Source organism: Oncorhynchus gorbuscha, linkage group LG17, assembly GCF_021184085.1.
Source record: "Oncorhynchus gorbuscha isolate QuinsamMale2020 ecotype Even-year linkage group LG17, OgorEven_v1.0, whole genome shotgun sequence".
Lineage (NCBI taxonomy): Eukaryota > Metazoa > Chordata > Actinopteri > Salmoniformes > Salmonidae > Oncorhynchus > Oncorhynchus gorbuscha.
The window spans coordinates 54,878,882-54,897,278 of NC_060189.1; the positions used below are offsets into that span (position 1 = coordinate 54,878,882).

The 18,397-nt window shown below is 41.2% G+C and overlaps 2 protein-coding genes across 2 annotated transcripts in view; both read left to right on the top strand.

Annotated features, from left to right (window-relative positions):
• Positions 1-4,578: 4,578 nt before the first annotated feature.
• The window catches only part of LOC124001342 (scrapie-responsive protein 1-like), a 51,625-nt gene continuing 37,806 nt past the window's right edge, over positions 4,579-18,397 (top strand). The window contains exon 1 of the mRNA XM_046308062.1: positions 4,579-4,737. Within this exon, the coding sequence (XP_046164018.1) occupies positions 4,679-4,737 (59 nt within the window). The 5' untranslated portion in view covers positions 4,579-4,678. The remainder of the gene's footprint in view (positions 4,738-18,397) is intronic.
• Positions 13,958-16,138, top strand: LOC124001341 (heart- and neural crest derivatives-expressed protein 2). The gene is made up of 2 exons (XM_046308059.1): positions 13,958-15,064; positions 15,478-16,138. The coding sequence occupies exons 1-2, from the start codon at positions 14,528-14,530 to the stop codon at positions 15,574-15,576; spliced, it is 636 nt and encodes a 211-aa protein (XP_046164015.1). The 5' UTR covers positions 13,958-14,527; the 3' UTR covers positions 15,577-16,138.

Consider the following 18,397-nt stretch of genomic DNA (forward strand, 5'->3'; position numbering starts at 1 on the left):
TCCCAACTTGTCTAGAAGCTAGTTTTAGGACGGTCTGTTTGTCCCTCAACTTCACTGACACCAAAGGGAGGAGGGTCTCTTCTTCCGTTCTCTCCCCCGTGCAGCCCTGAGGTTCTCACCGCTGAGGAAGTCGTTTTTATGTACTGTTATCCTTTCGCTCAATCTCTCTAACACCATGACATAACTTGGGCCGAGGTAATGTACACAATAATGGGGGAGACGGGTGTAAATCCATCAGGTGGTCGTAAATTCACGCCTGGCACTTTTGTGTGCACGGATTACACTGCTCTGGGCTGGGCGATGATGTCTGGATGGCTGGCCCGTGCACATACGCACACAGAACCACACACACACATACATAAACACACACACACACACACACACATACACACACACACATTTAAACAGTTTATTCCATGGCCCGCATACACACCAGCCATGTCAGCCATTGAGCATGTTTGGGATGCTCTGGATCGACGTGTACGACGGCTCGTTCCAGTTCCCGCCAATATCCAGCAACATCGCACAGCCACTGAGGGGTGGGACCACATTCCACAGGCCACAATCAACAGCCTGATCAACTCTATACGAAGGAGATGTCGTGCTGCATGAGGCAAATGGTGGTAACACCAGATACTGACTGGTTTTCTGATCCACGCCCCTACCTTTTTTTTAAGGTATCTGTGACCAACAGATGAACATCTTTATTCCCAGTCGTGTAAAATAGATTCATAGATTAGGGCCTAATGAATGTATTTAAATTGACTGTAACTCAGTAAAATCTTTAAAATTGTTGTGTGTTGGATTTATGTTTTTGTTCAGTGTATATACATAAACACACGCGCACACACATGATATGCAGTGTTTTATCACTTTTAAAAAACTTCCTTGACCACAAACGTGTACACAATACACACATAATGGCGAAATAACAGTGTAGAAATGTCTGTGGGATACCTGTGGTTTGACTAGTGTCAAAGGTTTATCTCAGAGTAATTCCACTGCCTTGCTCTCAGCCCTCTGAGTAAAAGGCTGTGGTTGTGTGAACTCTGACTCACAGTGTTATTGGTCATGGGGTACAGTCTTAGAAGTTCCAGGTAGAGAAAGAGAGAGAGAGAGAGAGAGAGAGAGAGAGAGAGAGAGAGAGAGAGAGAGAGAGAGAGAGAGAGAGAGAGAGAGAGAGAGAGAGAGAGAGAGAGAGAAAGCAAGGAATTGTAGATTACTTTATCGCTGACCTCAACCCAGAGTCTCTCAGAGCGTTCACAGTTAGCCCACTAACACCCCTATCAGATCACAGCCAAATCACAGTCTACCTGAACAGAGCAATACTCAATCATGAGGCATCAAAGCCAAAGGAACTATAGTAAGAAATGCTATAGATGGAAGGAAAGTAGTGTAGAAACCAACTAAAAAACAATTAGGCAACAACAAATTCAATGCCTTTTAGACAACGTCCTGGACAAGGCATTTCAATGTAATAGTGAAGGTGTGAACTTGGCAGTAGAAAGCCTAAACAGTAAGAATGACCTTTCAGCTTTCCTATCAAATCAAATAAATTCAAGCAGACAACATAAGAAAATTAACAATGACAAATGGTTTGATGAAGAATGCAAAAACCTCAGAAAGAAATTGAAAAACCTATCCAACCAACAACATAGAGACCCAGAAAAGCTGAGTCTACGCCTTCACTATGGGGAATCACTAAAACAATACAGAAATACACTACGGAAAAAGAACGAACAGCATATCAGAAATCAGCTCAATGTAATTGAAGAATTCATAGAATCTAACCACTCCTGGGAAAATTGGAAAACACTAAACAAACAAGAACACGGAGAGTTATCGATCCAAACTGAGATCTGTTTGGTTCTATAACAAAGAAAATACAGAAAAAAACATATTCATGATCAATTACAAATCTGAGAATCAGCTATTAAAGTCTACCAGAACCCACTGGATTCTCAAATTACATTGAATGAACTAGAGGACAATGGTGTTGATGATATCCTAACTTAAATTATAAATATACAGACCACAAATTCCAATTGGCTATACTTAAACTCTTTAACATCATCCTCAGCTCTGGTATCTTCCTCAATATTTGGAACCAAGAACAAACCACAAAAGTGGAGACAAATTTGACCCCAATAACTACTGTGTGATATGCGACAACAGCAACCTTGGGAAAATCCTCTGCATTATCATTAACACCAGACTCGTACATTTCCTCAGTGAAAACAATGTACTGAGCAAATGTCAAATTGGCTTTTTACCAAATTACCATATGACAGACCACATATTGCACACCCTAATTGACAAACAAACAAACCAAAACAAAGGCAAAGTCTTCTCATGCTTTGTTGACTTCAAAAAGGCTTTGGACTCAATTTGGCATGAGGGTCTGCTATACAAATTGATGGAAAGTGGTGTTGGGGGAAAAACATACAACATTATAAAATCCATGTACACAAACAGCATTTGTGTGGTTAAAATTGGCAAAAAAACACACATTTCTTTCCAAGGACCGTGGGGTGAGACAGGGATGCAGCTTAAACCCCACCCTCTTCAACATATATATCAACAAATTGGCGAGGGCACTAGAACAGTCTGTAGCACCCGGCCTCGCCCTAGTCAATAGTCAAATGTCTACCGTTTGCTGATATTCTGGTGCTTCTGTCCCCAATCAAGGAGGGCCTACAGCAGCACCTAGATCTTCTGCACAGATTCAGACCAGGGTCTAAATCTCAGTAAGACAAAAAATAATGGTGTTCCAAAAAAGGTCCAGCTGCCAGGACAACAAATACAAATTCCATCTAGACACCGTTGCCCCTAGAGCACACAAACAACTATACATACTTCGGCCTAAACATCAGCGCTCTAAGAGACAAGACAAGAAGGGCCATCTATGCCATCAACCCAATGGCCTTTATGGTTGTGAGGTCTGGGGTCCGCTCACCAACCAAGAATTCACAAAATGGGACCAACCTCAAATTGAGGCTCCGTATGCAGAATTATGCAAAAAGATCCTCTGTATACAATGGAAAACACCAAATAATGCCTGCAGAGCAGAATGAGGTCAATACCCACTAATTATCCAAATCCAGAAAAGAGCAGTTAAATTCTACAACCACCAAAAAGAAAGTGATTCCCAAACTTTCCATAACAAAGCCATCACCTACAAAGACATGAACCTGGAGAAGAGTCCCCTTAGCAAGCTGGTCCTGGGGCTCTGTTCACAAACACAAACAGACCCCACAGAGCCCCAGGACAGCAACACAATTAGACACAACCAAATCATGAGGAAACAAAAAGATACATTGGAAAGAATTAACAACAAAAAACACAGAGCAAACTAGAATGTGCACAGTGGCAGAATACCTGACCACTGTGACTGACTAACCCAAAATTAAGGAAGTCTTTGACTATGTACAGACCCAGTGAGCATAGCCTTGCTAATGAGAAAGGTCGCCATAGGTAGACCTGGCTCTCAAGAGAAGACAGGCTATATGCACACTGCCCACAAAATGAGGTGGAAACTGAGCTGCATTGAATTGAAAGAGAGAGCGAGAGAGAGAGAGAGAGAGAGAGAGAGAGAGAGAGAGAGAGAGAGAGAGAGAGAGAGAGAGAGAGAGAGAGAGATGGCAAACTTCCACAATTCACACAGACAGTAGTGTGTACTATGTAGGGATGATCAATGAGGTGATGGGGGAGAACAGGTGCTGAGTGACGGGGGCTAAGGAAGTGATGATTACTACAGATAACTATTATGGATGAGAGAGAAGGGAGGACAGAGGAGGGGAGAAGGGAGTTGTTGAAGGAAAATAGAGAGTTCCCAAAACAGGAGTTGTTTAATTGTATATCTTCGAGGGAGAGCGGGAGGGAGGGAAAGAGGGAGGGAGAACCCTTTTGGGTTCCATGTAGAACCCTTTGTGGAAAGCAACCAAAATCGTTCTCCTATAGGGCTAGCCAAAGAACCCTTTTATGTTCTAGATAGCACCTTTTTTTCTAAGAGAGTAAGCTAGAAGAGGCCAGGGGAGGTAATATGTCTTATGGGAGACCTGAGAGAAGCAGTCTGAGAGTGATGGTCTGGAGAGAGAGAGAGAGAGAGAGAGAGAGAGAGAGAGAGAGAGAGAGAGAGAGAGAGAGAGAGAGAGAGAGAGAGAGAGAGAGAGAGAGAGAGAGAGAGAGAGAGAGAGAGAGAGAGAGAGAGAGAGAGAGAGAGAGAGAGAGAGATGTTTAATTGTATATCTTAGCAGCAGAGAAGGGAGGAAGAGAAGAGAGGAGGAGGGTGTCTGCCTAGTCAGGTTAATGTGATGAAGCACACGCTGAGCATCTCCCCTCCCTAAGATCTCTAGAGTCTAATGGGCCTTGGCTACACTCTGGAGCCAGGAAAACACCGGCCCTGTTCCATCCATCCATCCATTCCTCCCTCCCTCCATTCCTCCCTCCATCGGTGCGATCACGTTTAATATGAGGAGAAGGCTGCAGTAATTATGCATCAGATGCATTAAAAACACATCAATGAGCTGTGAAAGCCCATAATAACACACGAATGCCTGTTTGTTTTCATTCAGGGAAGAGAGAGAGAGGAGAGGAGGGGTTTGGAAAGATTCATTCCACACACACACAATGGTGGACTTTTCCGAACTCAAACCAGGACGACAAGCAGGCCCCAAGGATGAAAATCCCAACCAGACAGATGCTTCACACACACCAGAAGGGAAACAACCACTATTAGTGAGTGACCCTCAATCGTATCACACACACACACATGCACACACACACACACACACACACACACACACTAGTACCTACACAATGTGAATTCTCTGTGTAATATGTTCCATACATAGTGAAACAGGTTGGTATTTTAGTTGGAATAACATAAACAGTGCCAGATGAGGGTGCAGTGTAGTGAAACTGAAGGTAGTGGAAATCCTAAAAATCCCACTGTGCCAGGTCACACTCGTACCGAATGAGAGGAGAAGACAGTGGACAAGAACCAACAGGGATGGAGAGAGAGAGAGACAGAGAGAGACAGAGAGAGAGAGAGAGAGAGAGAGAGAGAGAGAGAGAGAGAGAGAGAGAGAGAGAGAGAGAGAGAGAGAGAGAGAGAGAGAGAGAGAGAGAGAGAGAGAGAGAGAGAGCGAGAGCGAGAGGGGAGAGAGGGAGAGGAGGGAGAGGAGGGAGGGGAGAGAGGTAGAGGGGGAGGGGAGAGAGGGGAGAGAGGGAGAGGAGGGAGGGAGAGAGGTAGAGGGGGAGGGGAGAGAGGGGAGAGAGGGAGGAGAAATTGTGTGTGTGTGGTGTGTGCATGAGTGGGTGTGTGATTAACAGGGTCTCAGCCAATGACTTCACACCATTCCAACATGCCAATTGAGTCTTAGTGGTGGTTCTGTCTGTCAGCCTTACAGGTGTATACCAGTCAGTGCAGAAAAAAATCTAAACCGAATGGAAAACACAGAGGTCCAGCTTCGCTTGGAGTCAGCGGCATGTTGGGCCTTTAATGAGAGATGAATTGCAAACGAGGTCACCCTCCTAGTTGGTGCTTCCCATCAAGCATCTAGTGAAGCAGTGGCTGTTGAGTGTAGCTACACACTCTAATCCTGTAGCATTTCAATGAAAGTCAAATATTGAGTGAAATATGGAAATCGGTTAAATGATCTCAATGAATCTCTATGAACTCAATGATTGACACAACGTTTTGACTTCCTTTAAATGTCATCATAAGTGCACATCCATAATGCTGGTATTCATGTATGTAGCTACTGTCCAGCATAACTTCTTAAGTTCAATGTTTGTAAGGCAAAATAAGAAAAAGTCATTGTTTTAGGGAAAACAGTTGCAGTCTATGACATGGTCAGCTAAACTAGCCTGGTCCCAAACCTCTTTGTATTGTCTTGCTAACTCCTATTGTCATTTTTGATACAACATTGATCATGGGAGTTGGCTACACAACACAAACAGGTCTGGGACCAGACTAAAGCTAAACAAACTTTCTTGTGTGTGAAATAGCATGGTACGTGAGAGAGAGAGAGAGAGAGAGAGAGAGAGAGAGAGAGAGAGAGAGAGAGAGAGAGAGAGAGAGAGAGAGAGAGAGAGAGAGAGAGAGAGAGAGCTCACCCCGCTTCCCTGCATCATTAGTTATGGTGAAGAAGATTGATAAGAGAGGAGATGGGGGGGAACCACAGCGTCAGATAGGGGCAGATTTAGGTCATTGTTGGCTGTACAACATGTACATGGTGCTGATGAGTACAACTTAGCACAACCTTTTTCCTCACATGAGTCAATTTTTCCCAAGCATAGACACACACACGGACGTGTGCACGCAAACATGCACGTGCACACACAATCACACACGCACACAGGAAGTGACTACTACAGCAAAGGAAACGGGGTTGTATTAATATAACCAAGGCTCAACAACAAATAAAATCTACAAATAAATAGCATTTTATTCACAGTTGAACACATCCACACCTTATGTATCGATTCAAAGAGAAACTAAAGGATATTGACAAAAAGTTTGAAGAGAAAGCCACCGTAAGGAAAACATTGGTGCTGAAAGTAACTGGCCAGACCCCCCCCCCCCCCCCCCCCCCACACACTCCCTACCAGTACAGTTAGAGTAGATGTATAAGAGGCTTTATGTTGTTATGAGTCCAGACCAGTAATGGTGCACTACTACAACACTACAAACACGCTGTATGGTTCTGATTAGGACAGAACAGATTGGATTTGGAATGTCTTGCATAAACTGGTTAGTAGTATTGTGTTAGCCGGGAATCCTGAGTTATGAATCTCATTTGTCTCTCAAATGACCCCTGTGCTCGTTCAAAATGGCTGCTGTTACAGCCGGCTACCAGAAACTACAGAAGGTGTGCTCTAAGTGTGTGTGTGTGTGTGTGTGTGTGTGTGTGTGTGTGTGTGTGTGTGTGTGTGTGTGTGTGTGTGTGTGTGTGTGTGTGTGTGTGTGTGTGTGTGTGTGTGTGTGTGTGTGTGTGTCAGAGGGAGACAGTCAGAGGGAGACAGGAGGGGGTGAAATTGCTTTATTGAGCAGTAATAGCACATGAACACAATAAGACAAACAGTGATGAGAAACCAGACTCACAGACAGTCTTAGTAAATTAGTCTTCCACAACAGCATAATGATTTTTTCCCTCATTTCATTTTGCAGGAGATTGATTATGGATATTGGATAAACAAAAACGAGAAACAAGGGGGGTTCTGGGTAATGGCTGTTAGCGTTTGAACGTGAGTCGATAGCTTATAACTCGATCAGTTTGTGGGGATTACCATGTATGGGCTTGTTTGTCCGGACTTTGAAAGCAAAGAAGGATAATATCACTCATGTTGGATTTCCCCAATTCCCACACGTTGAAGCTGTACTCTCATTTTACCCTCTGTAGGGATTCTGTAAGGTTTCTATCTCCGGTGCTTAGCGGTGGACAATGAGAAAATGCCTGGCCGCAAAGCACAGTAAGCACAGTGGATTAACTATGTGTTTGGTGTCACCATGTCTCCCACACCTCAGGATTACACAATGAGATAGACACCCAGAGGACGATAGGAGGGACAATGGGAGAGAGGAGGAGAGGGAGAGGGGGTAGGGGGTAGGGGGTGGAGGTTGGTGTGGGAGAGGTGAGGAGTACGGCTTTGAACCTGGCCCTTGGAGAGGGGGGGGGGGTGAGAGAAGAAAGGGGGTGAGTGATCAGAAGTGAGTGGTTATGGAAAGAAGAAGAGGAGGAAGAGGAGGAGGGGAGAGAGAGGAAAAAAGTAGTGGGAAAGTCTATCCAAACACTGGACAGGGAGTGTAGATAAGGGTTGATTGGAGTGGAAGAGGTGGAGAGGTACCGTAACACAACTGACTGAGGATCAGACAGTCCTGCCCTCTCCTCTCTCCTCCATGGTTCTCCAGCGAGATCTGGCCTGAGAGAGAGAGGAAATGCAACCCATATTTATGTTTATTTCACTTTGTTTATTATCTAATTGACTTGCTTTGGCAATGTTAACATATATGTCCCATGCCAATAAAGCCCATAAATTTATATTAAAATTGAATTGAGAGAGAGAGAAAGAAAGAGACAGATAATCAGAGAGAAAGAGAGATAATCAGAGAGAGAGAATCAGAGAGAGAGAATCAGAGAGAGAGAGAATCAGAGAGAGAGAGAATCAGAGAGAGAGAGAATCAGAGAGAGAGAGAATCAGAGAGAGAGAATCAGAGAGAGAGAGAATCAGAGAGAGAGAGAATCAGAGAGAGAGAGAATCAGAGAGAGAGAGAATCAGAGAGAGAGAGAATCAGAGAGAGAGAGAATCAGAGAGAGAGAGAATCAGAGAGAGAGAGAATCAGAGAGAGAGAGAGAAAGAGACAGATAATCAGAGAGAGAAAGAGAATCAGAGAGAGAGAGAATCAGAGAGAGAGAGAATCAGAGAGAGAGAGAATCAGAGAGAGAGAGAGAAAGAGACAGATAATCAGAGAGAGAAAGAGAATCAGAGAGAGAGAGAATCAGAGAGAGAGAGAATCAGAGAATCAGAGAGAGAGAGAATCAGAGAGAGAGAGAATCAGAGAGAGAGAGAGAAAGAGACAGATAATCAGAGAGAGAGAGAATCAGAGAGAGAGAATCAGAGAGAGAGAGAATCAGAGAGAGAGAGAATCAGAGAGAGAGAGAATCAGAGAGAGAGAGAGAGAAAGAGACAGATAATCAGAGAGAGAGAAAGAGAGAATTAGAGAGAGAGAGAATCAGAGACAGAGAAGATCAGAGAGAGACAAAGAGAGAGAGACAGAGGGAGACACAGAGACAGACACACACACACAGAGAGAGAGAGAGAGAGAGAGAGAGAGAGAGAGAGAGAGAGAGAGAGACATATGAGAAAGATATATGGCGAACTTAAGCAATTCACACAGACAGTAGTGTGCAGTATGTAGGGATGATCAATGAGGTGATGGGGAGAACAGGTGCTGAGTGACGGGGGCTAAGGAAGTGATGATTACTACAGATAACTATTATGGATGAGAGAGAAGGGAGGACAGAGGAGAGGAGACGGGAGTTGTTGAAGGAAAAGAGAAAGTTCCCAAAACAGGTCTGACCCAATACAGGTAGTTCGACAGATATGTTTGACTTCAGTCATTGTTTATGATATTTCATCTTTTAAGGAAAAACAATGTATCATATTATGTGTACAAATATGTGAACGGGATAGATGGATTTTGCTAAGTGTTTCATGGTAGGATCCTTTTGCTTATGAATTGTGATCGAGTTGGGTTTTGAGTTTATTGATCCTTACTCACCGGTAAAACTGAGGAAATGCAGAATTAACATCATAAGAAAATAGCTAAACACTAACTTAAGTGGTTTCCAGTCACGCAATGCTACCCCTAGACATGTTCACCTCCTTGAGCTACCCGGCCAGCACTGGCCTCACTACTGACTGACTATAGCAGAGATAATGTGTTGGAGTGTGGGAGAATAGCTGCCCCTGCAGCTCCGTCTCACTATATGGATTCTACACATTCACAATATGAGGAGAGAACTTATCGCATCCTATATACAATTTGCCATTATACATTACAAGGTGATTTTATAGATTTGTTTGAGTGTTTACAATCTTTGATCAATGTCTTTTGCAAATAAAATGTGGAACAAAAAAAAGAGGGATTCTATGAATCACTATGTTTGCCGTTTCGAAAGGGGGGTCATTTAATTAACTGTTAGTTGAGTGGTTTGAATACATAAAAACGTTTTGATTTTCAGTCTTCTCAATATTATCATTGGTTCTCTGTTGAATGACGTGCTCGTGTTCCTTTGTTTTAAAATATGAATACATTAAAAGTGTATTCCCGCATTACATTTCATGTTGTCAAACGTTTGCCACGATGTGTGTGCTATTCAGCATCTTTCGAACGTTAATATTTCGACAACCACTTAACTATTACTCATGTTCTTATGTATAATTTATAATTAATTGTTAATTGCACAGTGAACACGAGCCAGGCCCCCTGGGCTTTATGAGGAAAGGTAAACAATAGTTATATCACTTTGGCCTAATCAGAGATGTAAAAAAGAAAAGACAAAACACGTATTTTAAATGGCCTAATTAAAATATAATGCATAGTTAATTAATTCATGTGCATTATGTATAAGAGGGCCTATATTAGGACCTATAGTAAAAATGCAATTCAATTTCATTTAGGCTAGCTAGCCTGCATGCGCACAATGCCAGGGATCTCTGCATGGTCCCTCTGATGTTTCACATCAAGCCTTTTGTTCCCAATAAATGAACTTTCTCACTTCGTCCTCCTGTATATTAGACATGACAAGCATTCGCAATAACAAGCGCCAAGCATTTCAAGGCGTATTTATGGGATTTAAAAGGTGGTTCTAAATGGCTGTAATTCATACGAGCAGGTGAGTTGTATTAAAATCTCGTAAAAGTCCCTTAAATCCAGCTTTTAGCCTGTTCTCTATCAGTCGACATATCGGATGAGCTTAATGCTGAAATAAATTAAGTTAAGGCGGTTGTTACGCTTAGCTTCTTAGGCCTGCCTGCATTAGGCTATAGCTCAGACCCTTGCTGCTGTTATGGGTCATGACGAAGAGAGAGAGGTGATGTGAGCTTGGTCAGCCCTGCTGTAAATCCAACCAACGGGACATGGCTGGATTGGCCAAATGTTTGGAAACAGCCAAATGGTTCGGTAATGAGACCTCATGAGAGCTTGTATGGAGGGGAAATGGAGAAGTGCCCGCTTTTCAGCCTATTTCACCTATTTTGAGGACCTATAGTCCTATATGTAGCCTAGTGGTTAGAGTGTTGGACTAGTAACCGGAAGGTTGTAAGTTCGAATCCCCGAGCTGACAAGGTACAAATCTGTCGTTCTGCCCCTGAACAGGCAGTTAACCCACTGCTCCTAGGCCGTCATGGAAAATAAGAATTTCTCCTTAACTGACCTGCCTAGTTAAATAAAGGTAAAAAAATAAAATGTTGTAGGCCTATATGGAATTTTATACTAGTTGTAGGTATTGTGGCCATCCAGGGATGCATTTTAGTCTGTTTTGTATTTTGAGGTTATTTTGGATGTCAAGAAATTCTCACAAAAAAATAATATTTATTTTTCAAGGTTTATAGCCCATCTTACAAAAATAACTGACATACTGTATGAGTACAGGATATCCGAATAACGTCTCAATATTGTCCTATAAAGGTTATGGGTTATTACCAAAACCTGTCAGATCTCTACATTTGTTTTGTTTGTTTTTACAGATTATTTTAGATGATCTTTGTAATGAAAATGGCTATATAAAATAAATATAGTATTATTACCATGACGAGGCAATACAGAACTATTATTCCTTTACGTCGTATTATTACCATGACGAGGCAATACAGAATTAGTATTATTTTACGTCGTTTAGATGTCTACATTTATAGGCTATTTCACTTAATTACATGGAACAAAGTTAGAGTTTTTATTATTATTATATTATTATATTATTGTTCATTGGATTCAATTGTCATGAAAATAGCTATTGAATCGCAATGACAATCCCCAATCGTCGGTTGAGTTCCGCCGAATGTATATCAACTTAATCAAGCACTTCTCTCACGCTCAAATATTTGGCTCTGCATAACTTGTATTTATTTATACGAAATTCAGTTTCAGTTTCAAAGGAAATCAGAGAGGAGAGGAGGGGTTTGCAACAGGAGTCTGAACAAGTGACCTATAGGCTAATTATGTGTCATTAACTGGAGACTGGACGTATCTAAATGACTTAAAGAACTTCCATTCAGCCAGATGAATGACACTCCACCACCCCCACATACAACACTTAAACAAATATAAATCATGGCCCTTCTACCTTCCTTTTTGAGTTTGGGATTTTTTTTTTCTTCTACACATTCTCTCTTTTTCTCTAGTCTGACACACATATCTAGGCTACACACACACACAAACACACACACACACACACACACACACACACACACACACACACACACACACACACACACACACACACACACACACACACACACACACACACACACACACACACACACACACACACACACACACACACACACACACACACACACACACACACACACGTTCAACATGCGGTGTGTGGGCTGAATAAGATATGCCGAGGAATGTCCAAATAAAACAGCTCTTGTATGACAACTCGTTTATTCTGACCCCCATATGATCTGTAGTATTGTTCTACAGAATAACATGGGTTTTTACCTCATAGCAAATGTAATGGTTTCTCTGTGCAATTTAGTCAGTTTCATTTACTTAAGGCATCGTTAACGATGGAACACCCTTCTCAGAGTATCGGACTGTATCAAAATACGCATTGTTCATTTTTAGGCCAATAGCCTCGACTACGTGTCAATTTCTTATGAGTTAACATGCAATGATACACTTGGTTTTATGCCAATTGAGATTTCCATAAATACATATGGGCGTGACCATCAACAACCTCAATAAATGTTCAAATGAGCCCTGAAACTAAATTAGTTGAGTATTTAAATGAATTGTTTACCTTATCAGCAATCTGTGCGAAACAGGACTACTTTGCTTTAAATTGCGTCATCGGCTGGATTCTCCCTGGTCATTCAAGCCTATCGGTTTATGTATTGGCCTATTCCAGTACTGGAGGAAGGTCCTACGAAGAGTAGAACCTAAGATCAACCTCTCTATTATATTCACATTTGCCCCAAAATAATGATATAATGAAATGGGCATTATTTATTTGCAATGTAATGAAGAATTACAATTTAATTTCACATAGATATATAGTGTTTATATGCTAATATAGCAAACGCAGCCAACATTCTAAAGCCAGTCAGTTGTTTCGACGGGTGAAATATATTATACAACAAAAACAAAATAAATGTCAAAGCTGTGCATATCACATGTTGTATTTAATATATATATATATACATTGTGAGAATGGGCCAGCATGATTCGATTACGTGTTGCCTCTCATTTTACTCTCAAAATGACTTTACGCATAGTTTGCTATCGAATTGATGGACGTTTAGCCAAGTGTGTAATGATCGCAAATCGAGCAATAATGCATGTCAGTTAATGCCAATACATGTCGAAGAAGTGTATTATTTATTTCTACACCGATTAAATATGAAATGATTGTGTTGTTTGCTATTCGCATCGTTTTGTTGTTTATGTGACACAATGTAGGATCATGCAATGAAGTTAATGGAGTTGTTCTGCACGAGTAATATGGACTGTGACCAATAGGCCAATAATGCGCTTGGTTTATTGATAAGGGACTTGGCCTACTTGAAACAGATAAAATATAGGCTTTTAATATGAATATGACAAAGTGTCAGATGTGAAAATCATAGGCTACTGTGAATAATATTCCTGTTTAACGATATCGAATCGCCTTTCCATGCCTGTACAATAAATGCCTTGCTGCATTGATGACCGATATAATCGACCCTAGTGACATATCCCACAAAATGAAGTAGGCCTATTTCCTTGAAAGCTAACTTTTACATCAAGACAAGACGAGTTTCATGAATAAACGAACCAATCATGCGTTTGACGTTTAGGCCTTCGTATGTTTTGTTGTTGTTGAGTACAATCAAACGTGCAAACCACAAATAGTAATAGCCTACCACTAATCATAGGCCTATCATTCTTAAAATTAGCCTACAACAGCCCCTAACGCTGACATTTAAAGGCAAAAAACGTCCATACCTCACATTTTGTTGATGATTTTATCATTTCAGTAGTCTAATTAGGCGGTGTGTGGATTTTTCACAATCTTAATGTCATTAATAAAATATGTCGAGGCTGCCAATGCTTAAGAGGGGCCATTGAAATTTAGGAGCGTAAACACCCAGCAATGTAGGTTATGTCCCTCCTCCTCTAAGAAGTGATTGGCTCAGAGTGGTCTTGACGACATATATTAACCCAAGTCGTTCTAAAGATGAAGCTGTGACATGGAGATCAAACGGATGAATTCTGGTTGTGTGCTCAACTGAAAGGCTGTGTATTGCGTGCAGTGCATACTATAGCAGCTGGGATCTAGAACTTTTTTGTTATCTGACGTCCTATTCAATGAATTTGGTCTGGAATCCATAAAGAGATTGGAGGGGAAAAGCTCGACCCGAAGTGCTTGAGGACGCAGTTCATCAGGAGAAACATGCACTGTCTGTCTCCTCAATGGAAAAGAAGGAACTTTCTCACGTTGGGAATGGACAAATAGAGAAATACGTGTAAGTAGCTGACAACATTCTTCTATTTTCCACACCATATACCAGCAAAACAGAAAAAAGAACGTCTAAAAACTCATGCATTGCTGAAGTTTCGTTTAGGTGTCTATATTGGACAAATATAAATAGCACTGCTTTTCAAATGACCAACTGAACCAAGTCACTTTTTATGAGAATAGCCTATTTCCCTAAAATATTTTGGAGAACCTGACATTAATCGGAGAGCGCGAACGCGTATTCGTTTCGTGGTTCGTTAGTAGCACAGTTTTTGGTCTACTGCTGTGTCGCCATGAGTTTAGTTGGTGGATTCCCTCACCATCCGGTGATGCATCATGACGGCTACTCCTTCGCTGCAGCAGCAGCTGCAAGCCGCTGCCACGAAGAGAACCCCTACTTCCACGGTTGGCTGATAAGCCATCCGGAGATGTCTCCCCCAGACTACAGTATGGCACCCTCGTACAGCCCTGACTACTCCACCGGGGGCCCGGCGTTAGATCACGCACACTACGGAGGTGGTATCCCCGGGACTGGCGTCGCTGGGATCGGGATGGGACCTCGGCCGGTGAAACGGAGACCTACCGCAAACCGAAAGGAGAGGCGCAGGACTCAGAGCATCAACAGCGCCTTCTCGGAGCTCAGGGATTGCATTCCTAATGTTCCTGCGGATACTAAACTGTCCAAAATAAAGACCCTCCGGTTGGCTACCAGTTATATCGCCTACCTCATGGACATTCTGGACAAGGACGAGCAGAACGGCGACGCAGAGGCCTTCAAAGCGGACTTCAAAAAGACAGAAGCAAAGGAGGAGAGGAGAAAGAAAGAAGTGGTAAGACAAATTCATCATTTCAGTTATCCATACTTGTGCAAACATGGAATAGCCTCCTGCAAGGCTTGACATTTTAGATCAGACATTTTCTTATTATCTAGGTTTGTAGTAGCCTATGTTATGAAACTCAATAGGCTACAACCTTAAGGCATATAATATCTTGACATAAAGCGACCAAAATACTGGTTTTATGGAGACAAGGTTGCTAAATGATACCTGTTCTAAACCCGTTATAAAATACTGTAAATATATTATAATTTTCATAATAATATAGTAATAACAACTTCAGGCTCCCACACCACAGTAGGCCAAATAACAGCCTTGAATGCCGGAGAGAAGTGAAGATAAGTGGCAAGAAAGTAGTATTTCTCGACAACAATAACATACATCTGATTTTTCCTTGTTTCCAACAGAATGACGTTTTGAAAAACACAGCGAGCAGCAATGACAAGAAAACCAAAGGAAGGACTGGTTGGCCGCAGCATGTCTGGGCTTTGGAACTCAAACAGTGAATATCCTTCTTCTCCTCTCAAAAAAAGACTTGAAATGATGAAAAAGTCTTCTTCTAGACTTGTATTTGTACTCTCACGTTATTTAATGGAATATTTATGTGCAATTGCCGCTACGGAGAGTGGATATTTGAAGAAAAAAAAAAACATTCCATTTTTAAGAGGAGGAGATACAACACCCTTTGGTAAGGGACTTTGTCATTGTCTGATGTTGTTGGTTGGATGTTTGTTGTTGTCCCAAGAGTAAACCAAACAGAAATATTGGACACTATGGTGTATGTGAAGTCATTCTCAATCTATCCCTATCTCTCTTTCTATCTCCATCTCTCTTTGGATATAAATACCAATGGTTTTTGGCTGTCGTGAATGCAGTTCAAGCAAATGTTTTATTTGAAAAAAAAAAAGCAATGAAGTGTTATGTTGTCATTTTTGTGGTCGTATTCAGTATTTGATAGTGTTTTAAACAACTGTTTAGTCCACTCAATTGCACTTCCGTCCATTTAGATAATATTTGAGATGTAAACAATGTAATTAATTCAATAAACCACTGTTTTTTTAAAACCAAGTCAACCACCTTGTTGCATAATTAAAGTGAAAATACGAGGCAGACTTTAAAGAGTTTATTCTATACCAAACTCATTCATTGTAAGGTTGCTTGTAAAGTATTAAATATTCTTCGAAAAAACATTTGCGTCGCTTGCAAGGTATTACATATTCTTCAAAAAAACATTTGCGTCTTAGTAGACAAGTAGCTTTTTCCCTCGAATAGAAATAAAAGTATTATATAGCTATAGTAAAAATTAAATCATGCATGTTCTGTTTGATTAGAGGAAGCCTAGGCCTCGATAATATTTCAAACTAAGGCCTATAGGCTTGGGCTCTCCCTTCCCGAGTCCTGTCAAACAGCACTCACGCGATACATCCACAACAGCTCCTCAAGTAGACACAGAAACATTCCCACGCGCAGGAGAAACTGTCTGTGTCGTGTTTGTAGCCTATTAGAACATGCGGGTTCTGACATAGGTGATCGTGTAGGAGATAAATATATTCTTAAGAAATAACTGACAATGAAACTAAATATCTATTTGGGTGGACAGAAGATTCATGTGTAGTGCGCCAGACGAATAATTACTTTGTGGTCTTTTCGGTCAGCAATAAGCTGCCATAAGGGTAAATCATAGTATTGTTTACGTCAAACGTATGTTCATGGGGCTATGACCAATTCAACAGAATCACCAGGAAATGTATCCATGCTTCAACAACATGCAACACAGCTCATTGTTGTCATGTTCCTACTTGATAATAGGCATCTTATTATTATCACGAGTATTATGACGTATTGTATTATTAGTAGGCTGTTGTTACAGACTGTTATTATTAGCCCGGTCATTTAGATGATTGCTATTACATGCACATTTTTCAGTAACAGCCCTGCTAGTAGTGTAATATTGGCACCTACAGGCTAGTATCGTTGTTGTTGTTATTCAATATTACCAGGATTAAATAAACAAATAGACTAGGCGCACACTGCAAGGCTGCACTATCTTGACTATAAGAATTGTAGGCCTACTAATAGGATAGTATAGTGGAATAATTACTCAACATTGAGACCACCGAGTTGACCACAATTGTTCTATACTCAACATTAACAATGTGTATTATTTATTGCTGCTAGTGACTCCATGTTCATGAATCATAAAGTGATTCTCTATTTTAAATATTTTTCTAGTAACTGCATAATAGCTATAGGCCACTCTAATTTGATGGTCTAAGTAAAAAAAATAGCCTTTCTTTAGGCTCCATGACCAACCCTTCTAAAGATGTAAACATAGTGGCAGAAATAGCATATATAGGCTTGAAATTCCATTGGTTAATTATGGCATTCCACTCTTCTCGCCCAAAACACAAGAGGACGAGACAGAGCGGAGCCGGGAAAAATGTGGATTTTGACGTTAAAAGCTGGTTGGTCCGAGGAAGGTAGATTGTCGAGGCTCGAGAGAGGGCCCAGCTATCGGATGTTCGCGTGATTGATAGCGTGCCTATCAAAATGCGGCGCTGAAGTGCCTTTTTAGGGTTGGGGGTTGAGGGCGGACGATGAAACCTGTAGCCTTTGCATAAAATAATGTTGGATATGACTAATATCCTACTTCTGATAGAAAATAATAGCCTATTGTTCTATACATAGGTTAGATCATTTTCTTTTGAAATGCACGTCACTAATCAAACATTACAACTAAACAAAAAAAAACCATTACGTCTACAGCCTACTTTTCACTTATCAATGTGTGTCAGCTGCGCAATTATAGACTAGGCCTGCAACATAACATTTTGTATTTCACATGTCTATTTCACACTTTTGCCCACTGCATCACAGCTTGGTAAATATTTATTAGAGAGTAGACTAGATTTAAACTGCCCTAAGAATAATCGTTACTTGTCCTTTGAATGCATGGTTGGTGAGTAAACAGACCTCAGATAGGCTGCAACAGACCAAAGAATTCTTCACAAGAAGCTATGCAATTAAAGTGACATCTACAGCAACGTAAATCAGAAGAGGATTGGACACGCCGAAGATTTACAGTCCATCAGATTGCATTAGATAATTGTAACATGAAATTGGCTTGTTTCACGAGTCCGAAGTATGATAATTATGAATAATTTGTTGTCTGTCCGTGTCAAGATGGCGTCCGAAATAGTATCAACTGGCTGTCGTGATAAAGAGATTAAACTGACCTGCTGCTGTATTATTTATAGAAGGATACAACTCATAGGCCAACTCATAGACCTATAGGCTGCCATTTTCAGTCGATTGAGCTCACCATCC